General features: G+C 52.7%; 1 protein-coding gene across 3 annotated transcripts in view; it reads left to right on the top strand.

Annotated features, from left to right (window-relative positions):
• The window catches only part of PRKN (parkin RBR E3 ubiquitin protein ligase), a 533,123-nt gene that overhangs the window by 219,553 nt on the left and 300,699 nt on the right, over positions 1-12,871 (top strand). For all 3 annotated transcript variants that reach the window (XM_059699897.1, XM_059699895.1, XM_059699896.1), the window contains exon 3: positions 10,164-10,401. In XM_059699897.1, the coding sequence (XP_059555880.1) occupies positions 10,164-10,401 (238 nt within the window). The remainder of the gene's footprint in view (positions 1-10,163; positions 10,402-12,871) is intronic.

Raw genomic sequence — 12,871 nt, forward strand, 5'->3', positions numbered from 1 at the left:
GAAGTGTTCACAATATGAAAAAGACAAACTCCTGACAAGTGCACAGGGGGCGATCGATTTCTGAGGAAGGAAGCGTGGAGGTCAGGGCTGACAGCTGTAAAGTAGCCGAAAACAAGGAAGTTAAACCGACCACCAGAAAAAGTTATGAACGGCGTGGGTTCAGCAATCAGCCAGCAAATGAGTATGGTCACACCTGCCCTCTGCCTGCGCCCTGTGGTTCCCAGCCTCCAGCAGAAAGAAAGCGTCCCCTTTGCATCACTCACTTTAACTGGAACGCGGGGGTCAGGAGTCACATTGGCTAGGGCACAGCAGTCCCTAGAGAGCCCCCTGCCCCCCCAAACCCTGAGGTGATTGTGGGCACACCGCCCGCAGGAAGCTGGGAGAGAATAGTAAGCACAGCACTTTCTCTTGGCATCTTTCCTGTTAAAAAAGGAAAGAGGATTAGGGATTAAATGGATATTTTACTTGCAAATATTTTCCTAGATGTCCTTTCAGAGTGATCAAAGAAACAAATGCCTGTAGTATTACATTTCAGAAGCACATACAGAAAAACTTCAAATGCCTCCCTCTTACAACCCAATCCCTTTCTTCAGAGGTAATCACAATTTGGTGTGTGTACTCAGTACCTTTTTGTTTTTCTGAAGACAGCACTCATTCTGCTAGATGTGTGTAACACCGGTCAGTGACATGAGAAAACCAAGTAGTATTGCTATTTCATTTTTGTTTACATTTTGAGAAACATACCTAGTGAAAGTCAGGGATCTACTTGGTTTGAAGATACACATTCATGTCAAAGCTATGTCCCCTCTAATCGGTTTCATTTATACATAATCCAAACATGTTTTAAACATTTCCTGATGTTAGGAACTAAAGCGAGCTCTTGAGGCAGATAGCAGGCCTGTAGAATAATTGTTAGCCAAGAGAAAGGAGCGCAAAATTTTACTGCATATACAAAATTATATGCAACGTGTAGCTAAATGGGCTAATAATATATCCTTTTTTGAAACTTGTTTTTACCTAAAGATGGATGAGCACTTCTGGAATTATAATAGACGCTGAGTGAATGTCTGAAGGCCAGCCCACTATGGGTGAATATTTTGATCATTTCCTTTTTTCTTTTTTACTATTGGTGCAGCAACCATCTCTATCAGCGGTTCTCAACCTGTGGATCGCGACCCCTTTGGCAGTCGAACGACCCTTTCACAGGGGTCGCCTAAGACCATCCTGCATATCAGATATTTATATGACGATTCATCACAGTAGCAACTTTACAGTTATGAAGTAGCAACGAAAATAATTTTATGGTTGGGTCACAACATGAGGACCTGTATTTAAAGGGCCAGAGGTTGAAAACCACGCTATACTATGTCTTTAACTACTTTTAAGAATTTCTCAACAGTCAATTTTAAGGGAGGTGTTATAAGAAAAATTAAAACTATGTGTGGTGATGGGCTTATTGTGGAGATCATATGTATAATCTTTATGTTGTACACCTGAAACTAATATTATATGTCAATTATATCTCAAAAATAAAAGTTATATAGTGGTGTTATAGAATAGTATAGAATAGTCAGACATGAGGGCAGTGGTTCTCAACCTTCTGGCCCTTTAAATACAGTTCCTCATGTTGTGACCCAACCATACAATTATTTTCGTTGCTACTTCATAACTGTCATGTTGCTACTGTTATGAATCGTCATGTAAATATCTGATATGCAGGATGGTCTTAGGCGACCCCTGTGAAAGGGTGGTTCCACCGCCAAAGGGGTCGCGACCCACAGGTTGAGAACCGCTGATAGAGATGGTCGCTGCACCAATAGTGAAAAAGAAAATGTACTCATTGCACACCTACGCTGCGCTGTGAGGAAGTGGCCAGGTGGCGTGTCTTTCAGACGGAAGATCTTTGGTAGCTGAAGGGAGGGGTTAGCACTCACCCTGGACGGCAGGTGTGACTGGCCCTGGACAGCCCAGGGGCACGTCCCCTGACCAGATGGACAGAGATGCGCAGATCTGTAAGGGCTGCGCCCGCAGGTCTCTCACCCCGCCCTCACAGAGCTAATAGTCTCCTAAAGAAAGGTTGAGAAAAATCCGTGAGGGTATTGGCTTAGGGACTGGCAGCCCTCCCCAGTGTCTGCCTCGGCCTGGGCCTCGAGGCCTCCTGCTCCCAGCAGTGATGGAGGAAGGCCTGTCTTCCCCCAGCTCCACAGCCTCTCAGCCTGGTTCTGCTCCTCCTGCTGCCTCCACCCAGAAGCCCTCCCTCTGAGACTATTCCCTGGGGCTGTTGTAACAAAGGACCACAAATGCGGTGGCTGGAAGCAGCACACACTTACCATCTAAAATGAGGGGACAGGGCTCAGACCTGCGGGCTAATCAATGTGCAGCTAGAGGACCTTCCACAGCCATCGTATTGCTTGAACTTGGCCACCAGGGAAGGGTCTTGCACTCTCTCCGTGTAGCATAGAATCTCTGCTGATAATGAAAGAGGCATAAGAAATGTGCAAAGAAGTTAGAGCATAAATCACCAAGTGTCATCTTTCAAAAGTCATTTTTTTAAATGAAAGATCAGCGGAAGGAGCAGTGTTCTTCTCATCCAATTACTCTCAGCTGGCATTTGGAGCTCTCTGCACACAGGAGGGGAACGGAGTGCGCGAGGAAAGGGGGGGCAACTTCCTTCCTGGCTCCTCGCACGCACCTGAGCATGTCTGCGCCCAGCTGTCTCTCGTCACGCAATTGCATTGTGAGCAGTCACCATGCAAAGCACTTCTTAGCCATTACATTTAAAAACACCCTCCCACGACTCCCTAAATATTGCCATTTCGTCCTTTGACATACAAAGTACACTATTAAAGCTCCGGCGGGCTTACAAAACATCTGCTTTGATGGAAGTTATTTTCAGAAGAATCAAGTAATATGCACTCTGGATTTTTAGTAGCAAAAAAAAAAAAAAAAGAATACAATTTCAGTTGCTTTAAAAAGTGTTTCTTTAACCTTATCTAAGCTAGAGCGCCTTAATGTTGAAATCATTTTTAAAATCCGATAACATCATTGACTATTAAATTGGGAAATCTTTCATCTGATAATTCTTAACGAATCATTGTTGCTTTTCTAAGGAAAAAAATGTGTGCTATTAAAACTTCAGATGGAGCTCAGAGCCTCGCAGGCCTGGAGATGTGGGCTGGGGCACAATGGGGAGTGACACCACAGGCCAGTGGGATCGGGGGCGGGTGGGGGGGGGCATTTTGTCTGATGAGATGGGTGTTGACGACTTGGAACTAAAATTATGAACCCCATTGAGGACACTGGAGATCGCAGCATAATTTAAGGCACACAGAACTGGGCAGGGGTTGAACCGGTGACCATGGGCTGATCTGGATGCTTTTAAACCAAAAGGCTCTGGTTAGGGTCTCCTTGGTCATGAATCAGGGGGAGGGCCTAGCGGCTGTCTGAAAGGGCAATGGGCTCAGAGATTGAAAACGTCGGCCACAGAGCCCAGTTACATGTCCCTGTGGGTGAGCTACCAAAACCCTCCGCGGTGTTCCCTCCGCTCAGACTCGGCTGCCGGGCTGGGCCTGCCCTTCCCAGGTCATCGGTCGTCCAGCCGCCCTGGGGAGTGTGTGTGAGAACAGGTCCCCAGCCCTGGCCAGTTAGCTCAGTGGTTAGACTGTCAGCCTGTGGCAGCTCTTCTGTGAACATCTGGTTTGATGGCCCGTCCTGGGTTTTGGGTTTCTTCCATCTGTGCCTGTTCGCAGCCCGAGAATCTGCTAGTTCTTGTGTTATGTTTTAGTTCACAGGAAGCCGGGAAGTTACCAGGATAATTGTCACTCTAGAGCAGTGGTTCTCAACCTTCCTGATGCCGCGACCCTTTAACACAGTTCCTCACGTTGTGGTGACCCCCAATTTCATTGTTACAAATTGAACATCGTTAAAGCACAGTGATTAATCACAAAAACAATATGTAATTATAGATGTGTTTTCCGATGGTCTTAGGTGACCCCTGTGAAAGGGTTGTTAGACCCACAAAGGGGTCGCGACCCACAGGTTGAGAACCACTGCTCTAGAGCATCTGCTTATTCAACCTTCTTTGCTCATTTTCCAAAGGAGATGGTGTGAGGGGAGCAGCCAGCTAGGACCCAGAGGCTGCGTTGATGGACGAGAGAGGGACGGGTCCTCGGTGGTTTTCAGGTCCCCCAAGTGACGGTGACAACACCAACAACCCGCACTGAGTCTCCACTGTGCCCGGGCTCTGCACTCTGTACACTCCCTTAGATCTTCAAAGCTGATCTTATTATTACCCACTAGAGGCCCTGTGCACGGGTCCCTCAGCCTGGACTGCAGGGATGGGGCCAAAACTGGCTCTCCGACATCCCGAGGGGTCCCAGACTGCAAGAGGGCGGTTCTGGGTTCTCTGCCGCTCCTGCGTGAGCATCTGCCCTCTGGTGGTCAGTGCACGTCACAGCTACCAGTTGGACAGTCAGATGGTTGGCTGGACGCTTAGGCTTTTATCAGACAGAAGATGACATGGAGAAAATGAAGCTGAGAGAAAAAGAGTAATTTTCCCAAGACCGTACAGCTCGTAAATTACATTTCTTTGGCTTTAAATTCCACATTCTCTCTTCCACAGCCCTCTGGTTCCCCATGGAGCACTTTAGGTATTGAGCTTAGGACTGTCTCTATTTGTTCATTCATTTGTTCTCATTTCCCCTTAGTCACTCACCTTTTCAACTCCTGTGTCTGTGACATACTCTCTGCCTCTCCGAGGCTCAAAGCGATGTGCGACGGTGGTGAGTAAAGGGAGTGTGACCCGCTCGCTGCTCTCAGGGCTTCCTCAGTGGAGTCGGAGCATCAGAAGGCCAGGCTCTGACTGGGGAAGGCCTGGCAGGCGGAGGGGCGGGACCCGACCTGAGGAGAGAGGCTCCCCTTTTATCTGGAGACTCTCAGGCCCCTCAGCCCTGAGCAGAGAGGAGCCTTATCTGACGGAACTCCCGAGCCCCCTCGGAGGGAACCCGGCTGTGAGGATGGCATTCCCAGCCGTGTCTCCAAGCCTGTTGCCTGGCCCACGTGTGCGCCCCTGGAGTGGACTCAGCCTGGCACCGGCTGTTGGGGGGACTTGGGCTGAAGGCCGGCCGGGTACAGGGCTGCTGAACGCTGACATGCGAGAAACCATGATGGCGTGAATGCTAGTCCAGCTGGAGTGGGAAACGGAGTGCCGTCCGCTATCACTGCTGAACCAACAACCGCAGCACCTCGGAGCCTGCGGCCGTCCACAGGCGTCTCCCCAGGGGGTGTGGCCCCCCTGCCGCCAGCTGTGGGCACAGCTGCACGCGTCCACCGGTGTCTGAGCTCAGGGCTGTCCTGTGCGCAGGGCCGGGCCCAGGCTGAGGAGGCGGAGACCAGCTGGGCTGCTCTTTTTTTAATGCTTTTTATTGATTTTTAAAGAGAGAGGCAGGGATTTTTGGAGGGAGAGGGAGAGAGAGATAGAGACATCAATGATGGGAGAGGAACATCATCCTGCATGCCCCCCAGTGGAGGCCAAGCCAGGCATGTGCCCTGACCAGGACCTCCTGGCTTATGGGCCGTTGCCCAACCACTGACCCACACCAGCCGTGCCCAGTGCTCTTTGGAAGGCGGGCAGTGGCGCAAGTTCACTTTCAGGCCCCGGTTCAGTCACATGTGCTGACCTAGCCAAGGGCAGGAGGGAGAGAAAGCACACGCTTTCGGAGAGCCCTGTGGTCCGCGTGCACATGAGGGAGAGGAAAGAGATGGAGGCTGCTGGTCAGGAAGGGCGGTCGTGCAGCAGGTGATGCGAGGCATTTGCGAAGGTTCTGCAGCGCCATTTGTTCTTGTACATGTGGGCGGAGCTTGTGCACGTGGGCGGAGCTTGTGCACATGGGCGGTTCCTGTTCATGTGGGCGGTGCTTGTGCGTGTGGGCGGAGCTTGTGCAGGTGGGCGGAGCTTGTGCACATGGGCGGTTCCTGTTCATGTGGGCGGTGCTTGTGCACATGGGCCATCAGGTGAGATGGCGGAGGTGGGAGATTCCAAGGCTCTTGCACGGGCCGGGGGAGGGACAGTGGGGTGGGAAGGACTGAACACGGGAGGGGGACTCCCATCAGGATGGGTCACTGGGGCACCTGGATGCACGTGGCAGCGGGGAGGAGTCCAAGCCAAACCAGGTGGGCCCTGGGTAAGGTGCGGAAGGCGCTGTGACAGAAGTGGGGAGTCAGGTGGGGGCTGAGGGGCCCATGGAGGACCCGACAACCAGTGCCCCCGGCAGGAGGCCAGGAGAGCGAGCTGGTCCACGTGGCAAGGGAGGAGGAGGGAGACGCCCCCGCCCCCGAGGGGCAGCTGCTGCGCTGAGCCAGCTGGATGGGGCTGAGCAGACAGCCTGCCCGCTCCGCTCAGGGCCCGCTCCCCTCCCTGGGCCCCAGGGGCTGTCCTGCCGGCCCCACCCAGGGGGGCTCACGGAGTCTCCCTGTCTGTAGAACAGACCCTCTGCTCCTGCCTCTGCCGGGAGCACATGCACGTCCACAGCCACGTCCACAGCCCGAGACGCTCGTCTCTGTAAGTCCCCGTAGTGCCCGATACAGCCCGACCGCGCCCTCCGCCTCCAGCCTCGGGGCCTGGGCTCCCTTCCCAGCATTGGCAGCAGGTGGTGGAAGGAAGGGCCTGGGAGGGCGGCACCCCGGGGACGTCCTGGGTTGGCGACCACCTGGTGTGGGGAGGGTGGTCCTTGCGCGTGTTTGTTGTCGGCGGCGGAACGGCACCGGGTGTCTGACCCATGGGGTCTGGGCAACCCTGGGCCCAGCACCCTCGGTGCTTGGGTTCCGGTGGGAAGGAAGTCAGAGCCAAGGCCCACACTGAGGACCTTACTGGGAAATCACAGGCAGAAGAAGCGATTCCTAGAGGGACTGGGCGGAGGGAAGGAGGGTGGCGGGAGGGGAAGGCCCTGGAGCTTGGGAGGCCGAAGCTAATGGTCATGTGCCTGGGGGGTGGGGGTGGGGGGAGGGAGGGGGAGCCACTGGGTCCCCCATCCTAAGGGTCTAAGGGAAGAGGTTAGGGGAGGTCCCGGGAAGATCTCAGTAGAATATGCAGCAGCTTTCCAGGTGTGTCCTCTCAGGGTGGGGGTCCCCCCTGATTGATTGGCGGCACCAGGGCAGGGCAGGGCAGGGGGTCATTATTCCCTGCAGCTGGTCCTGACGTCAGCAGTGGGGTTGCTCGGCTGGTTCTGTTGCTTCTCTGGGCCTGGAGCTGAAATACAACTGCCGCCTAGATGTTACCTCTAGGGAGGAAAGGTCAGGGGTCCAAACCTCCTGCCCAGCTATGCTGGTAGGAAGGTCGCCCTGGGGCAAGGTCCCACCCTGCAATGGATGGTTGTTGCTAGGCCCCTGGGGCTCTCAGCGGCTCCCCGCCCCCATGTTCACAGCAGCCGTGGAGATCCCTTTTGCTAACCATTGAAACCTGTAAAGAATTTTTGTGAGTTGATTTGAGCGAAATTGTCGACATATGCCGGGAAGCAGAACCTCAACGAATTGAGATAATGCTCCAGAGAGTGGCAGGTTACATCTGTATTCATTGCAGTCAAAGGAAAGGGAGGGAGGTGGGTGACATGAGATCCATTGGTGACAGGCTAGAGAGGGGGGAGAAAGCAAAGGGGGGTGGGGCACGGAACCCCTGGGATTGGATATAAAATAACATGATGGACACACACTTAGGTGGGCGCAGGAACAATTAACATTAGGGTGTGCCCCAGGGGCTCCAGAAAAAGGGAAGTTACAGGTTCCCAGACATTTCAAGGGTGTGTTATCATAGATGCAGAAAGACAGCTCGGTTAAGGTAATGGTTGACCTTGTCAGTGAAGGTACCAGCCTAGGACATAACTGCCCACCATCACTGCTTTAGTTAAACTTTAATTTCAGGCCATCCTTTGTGGTGACTTTGGGTCTCTGAGTTTGCAAGACCGCCATGCAGGCCTCCCCTGAGCTGTCAGGTTAGCATGTGGCCCCTTTCGTCCACACTTTCCTGCACAGTCCCTCTCATGATTCCAATATTTTCACCAGGAAGAACTCTTGAAACTTTTAAGGGTCCACCATTACCCCAAGATTTGCCTGATGAGGTGATCAATTCTTTCATCAAGTTGATTAACATAATCTAGGCAGCCTCTCCCACCCTCCGTGGGAGGGGTTAAATAAGCAGGTCATTGGTGGGTCACTTTAGGACTGTACCACCACCGAGGGAACAGATAGCCTGGAGGTGACCGTGTGCACTGGGTCTGGGACTGAGGCCTTGAGCCTGGGTGGGAAAGGATGAAAGGAAGAGGCAGGTGCCACCTGAGCTCCTCGGGGCGGAGCTAGCTGCTTGCTGTGAACCCAGACCCTGCCCCGCCGGCAGCAGGTAGGGGTTCCCTGTCCCGGTGGGCACACTTTCACCGCCAGCCTTCCTCCCTGCGTTCCGGCTCCGTAACTAACTCCTCAGCTGGCATCCACCTTGTCTTTCAGCGTCCAAGACTCCCCTGTTCCTAAGTAACCTTAACACACTTTTTTTTTCTTTTTCACTGATTTCAGAGAGGAAGGGAGAAGGAGAGAGAGATAGAAACATCAATGATGAGAGAGTCATTGATCAGCTGCCTCCTGCACGCCCCCTACTGGGGACCAAGCCCACAACCTGGGCAAGTGCCCTTGGCCAGAATGGAACCCGGGACCCTTCAATCTGCAGGCCGATGCTCTATCCACTGAGCCAAACCAGCTAGGGCCCCTTAACACAGTCTTGATGGGGACAGGGGGTGGGCAGGCAGGGGTTGTCAGCCTTGTTCTCCAGTCTCTGGCCTGGGAAACCCAATGGTGGGCCTGGTGTTTAGGACCAGAGCGCCCCAGGACCTCCCAGAACGGACAAGACAGACAGCAAGCAAAGCCTCGGACGGACAGCACCTCCAAAGTCTCATAATGCAGAGTGGGGGTGCAGGCTGGGGGTGCGTGGGGACAGGAGTTATTACTTTAAAACTATCGTTGTGTTCTGCCTGGGCGTTCTCTGAGCATTCCTAAAGTGAGAGAGAATGTCAACAGGCATTTTGAAGACATTGGGGTTGGGGTTTGTGGAGAGCGAGGCCCTCGCTCTGTGGGAAGTCGGGTGGTGGGGAGGGGGCAGGGGGCAGACAGCTGCCTGACAGTGTCTGTCTGGTAGATGTTCTGAAATTGCAGTTTCATGGTTTCATGGAAAGTAGTCTAGTTTCTGCCCTAGCAAATCTGACTTCTAATTTTAATTCCACCAAATTTTACCGTCTCCTGTTCATACACATCCATATCCACAGAGAGAGCATCTTTGTGAATAGTCTCGCCTTTTACTGTGAAAGCAGATGGAGCAGGTGTGACTCCTGGGGTCCCCCTTGGGGTGGCGATGTGTTTGGGGTGTATGTGGTGTCCTCCATAAACACATTGATCTTAAATTCCAGAGAAAGTGCCCTGGACTTGATAATAACCAGGTCTCTCTGCTTCCGAAAGCGGAGATGAAAGCCAGCCTTAAAGTGGGCCATCCGCCTGGCTGGTGTGGCTCAATGGGTTGAGCATCACCCATGAACCAAGGGGTCTGGGTTTAGATTCCTGGTTAGGGTACCTGCCCAGGTTGTGGGCTGGATTCCCAGTAGGGGGCGTGCAGGAGGCAGCCAATCAATGATTCATTGATGTTTCTGTCTCTCCCTTCCTCTATCTAAAAATCAAAAACGTGTATGAATGAATGAATGAATGAACGAATGAAGTGATGCTTCTAAGCCTTAGAATCTAAGGGCACGCCGCTTCTGAAGTCACCAGTTTCAAGCAGCATCACCTCTCACTGTCCTGAGTAGGCTGTGCGTGCAGGGCACCTCTTTGTCTACTACAGTTTATGTCCCTTTGGACAGTACTTTGTTTTTTGTGGCTGCCTTTCATTCACCCCCCCCCCATTTCCCTGTCTGGAGGGACAGGCACACATGTGAGCGCGGTGCCCCTGGCGGGGGACGGGTGCCACCTTGCCCCTCACACGCCTGTCCCACGTCCCCTCCTTATGTCCCATGACTGCAAGCCGACATCCACAGAAGCAGAGTTTAGTCTCGCACCCGTCCTGGAACTCAGGCGACTTCACCCACCAGCATGTGCACGCTAGACTAGCATCTGTGTGTTTCTCTCTGTTCCCGCAGAGCTGCGACCTGGGCCAGCAGAGCATCGTCCACGTGGTGCTGAGACCCGGGAGAGAAGGCCCCGCGGTGGCCGCTGGCGGGGACCGTCCCCCAGGCACTGCGGGGGCCTTCGCGAGGGAGCCCGAGAGCCTGACCCGCGTGGACTTCAGCAGCTCCGTGCTCCCCACCGACTCCGCGGGCCTGGCCGTCATTCTGCACGACGACAGAGAGGGCGCTGCGCGGACAGCGGGCAGACCAGGTAACTACGTGACTGTTTAGGCACAGGGATCCTCAAACTTTTTAAACAGGGGGCCAGTTCACTGTCCCTCAGACCGTCGGAGGGCCGGACTATAGTTTAAAAAAAAACTATGAACAAATTCCTATGCACACTGCACATATCTTATTTTGAAGTAAAAAAACAAAACGGGAACAAATACAATATCTGTATTTGCATGGGGCCCGCGGGCCGTAGTTTGAGGACCCCTGGACCCAGCAAAGCGCATTGGGTGGTGGAGTCTCCACAGAGAAGGGGTCTCCATGCCTCCATGTCGTTCACGATGGGGTCTACGTCGCAGGCGGGGACGTTGCCAGGAGGGGAGTGTTTGATGTGAACTTGAGGCGGTGCATTCAGTAAGTGCCCCAGAGAAGGCTTTCCCATTGGGAATGCACATGGGATGGGGAAGGTGTCCTGCCATGAAGATAGTAATCTTTTTCCCCCAAGAGCTAGGGGTCTAGGGACACATGGTGCTTTGTACTGGGGTCAAAATATATGATTAAGGTACATGTATATCTCTCTCGACTTCTGTCTTTCTTCTATTTCTTATTCAATCAAAATACTTTTGGTTGATGGTGTTTCTGATGATGTAGATGAACCGCGTCCAGCACGGCCAAGGGTAAACCTGAGGAGGGCGGTGAAGGATTAAAGAAAACAGACAAGAGAATATAGCCGGACCACGTGGGTCACTGCCTGGATGAGGAGACAGTGGCACGGCCTGCAAGCCGGATCTTTATTTTATAGTCAGATCCCCCGAGGCAAAGCAAGGGCGTGGTCAGGATGTTTACAATGTTCTCACGGGTTTCGAATCTACTCAGTTACATGCACCCGAACCCTGTCAAGCCCACATCACTCAGCCTCTGGGACCACAGGTTCGGACCATAAGGTCAAGCTCACAGCCATAGCCTTTGGCTGTCATTGTGCTGGGAGGGCGTTGCTCTCCAAGCTGGGACTTGCACGTGGCTTTGCCGCGAGGGGACCGTGCCCTCTCATTGGTCCGAGGCTTGAACCTGCCCAAGCTGTAGCCGCTCCCCACACGTAGAGACGTTTGTAAAAGCAGGAGGAGAACCTCAGAGGTCGTTGTGGTCATTTGCAGGCTCTAAGCCATTATCTCAGTGTCAGTCCGCCCTCCGCACGGAGGTCCTTCCTCTCACGCTACAGCCATTGCACAGTGCTCCGCTTTCGCAAGGGTGGGGTCTGTGTGCTCCGTTGACAACAGTGATGTGTTTCCTTTAATCTCCTGGCCTCCAATCTACATAGTCAGAGTACAACACTGTGACTGTGCGTGACTAACAGCACCAAACAGCACTCATGGCCCCACAGGAGAGCCGTTCGTCTCCCTCCCCCTGCAATAAGTGGACACACAGGCAGCTCTGGCTGGAAGGGCTTTCACAGTGTCAGTTCTGGAGCCAGCAAGATGCAGACCTAAAATCCTATGAAATGCCTCCTGCTACATTAGTTACATTTAAAATCACAGGGGAGGCCCGGCTGGCATGGCTCAGTGGTTGAGCATCGACCCATGAGCCAGGAGGTCACGGTTCGATTCTGGTCCAGGGCACATGCCCGGGGTGCAGGCTCGATCCCCAGTAGGGGGCATGCAGGAGGCAGCCGATCAATGATTCTCTCTCATCATTGATGTTTCTATCTTTCTCTTCCTCTCCCTTCCTCTTTGAAATCAATTTTAAGAAATCATAGGTGAAATTGCCAAAAATAACACAAAAAAATAAAAATAAAAAAGGGAAAATGAGTTTCCAGGGACAAGTGAAAAATAGGAACCGCACCGCCGTCTTTCCGTGGAGGAGTGGGTGAGCCCAGGGCTTAAGTGCATGGGCTGGTGTCCTGTGGCCTCCAGGTGGCATGGAGGGGAGGGAGGTGTCCTTCACGTGCACTCGGCACCAAGGAGACTGGAAAAGACATTTGAGAAATGGGCAAAACATGTAAGAAATGGGGGCAAGTGAAGCAAATCCAAACCTGCAGTACCTGTGCGACCCAGAATGAGAAGCTAGTGTCAGCATTGGGCCCACCTGGGGGCGTCTGATGCTTCAGGCAGAGCGGCACTCCTGAAAGCTCCCAGAGGGGTCTCGGGGGCGTGGCTTCGATGCCCCAGAGCCAAACCCTGCTGCGAGGGTACATGTAACTAGTCCTGAATATTCCTCCTGCGTGGAAGTGACCGTATACCATAAACCAGAAGATAAGTCCCCCCCAAACTTGAGGAAGTAAAATGGCATTTTGAAACAGAATATGCAACAAATGTGTTTTATGTTAATTAAAGCATAATAAAAAAATAACTAACGCAGACACCATAGGAAAAGGTAGCTATTGAATAGAATGTAATTTTAGCTATTGGAATTTTTAAGAATCTCCAGTGGATGGAGTAAAACAACAAATTAAGTGATGCCAAGAAGAGAATTAGTGAACTGGAATATAGAGGTGAGGCAATGGCCCATAATGTGAT

Source organism: Myotis daubentonii, chromosome 6, assembly GCF_963259705.1.
Source record: "Myotis daubentonii chromosome 6, mMyoDau2.1, whole genome shotgun sequence".
In the NCBI taxonomy this organism is placed as follows: Eukaryota; Metazoa; Chordata; class Mammalia; order Chiroptera; family Vespertilionidae; genus Myotis; species Myotis daubentonii.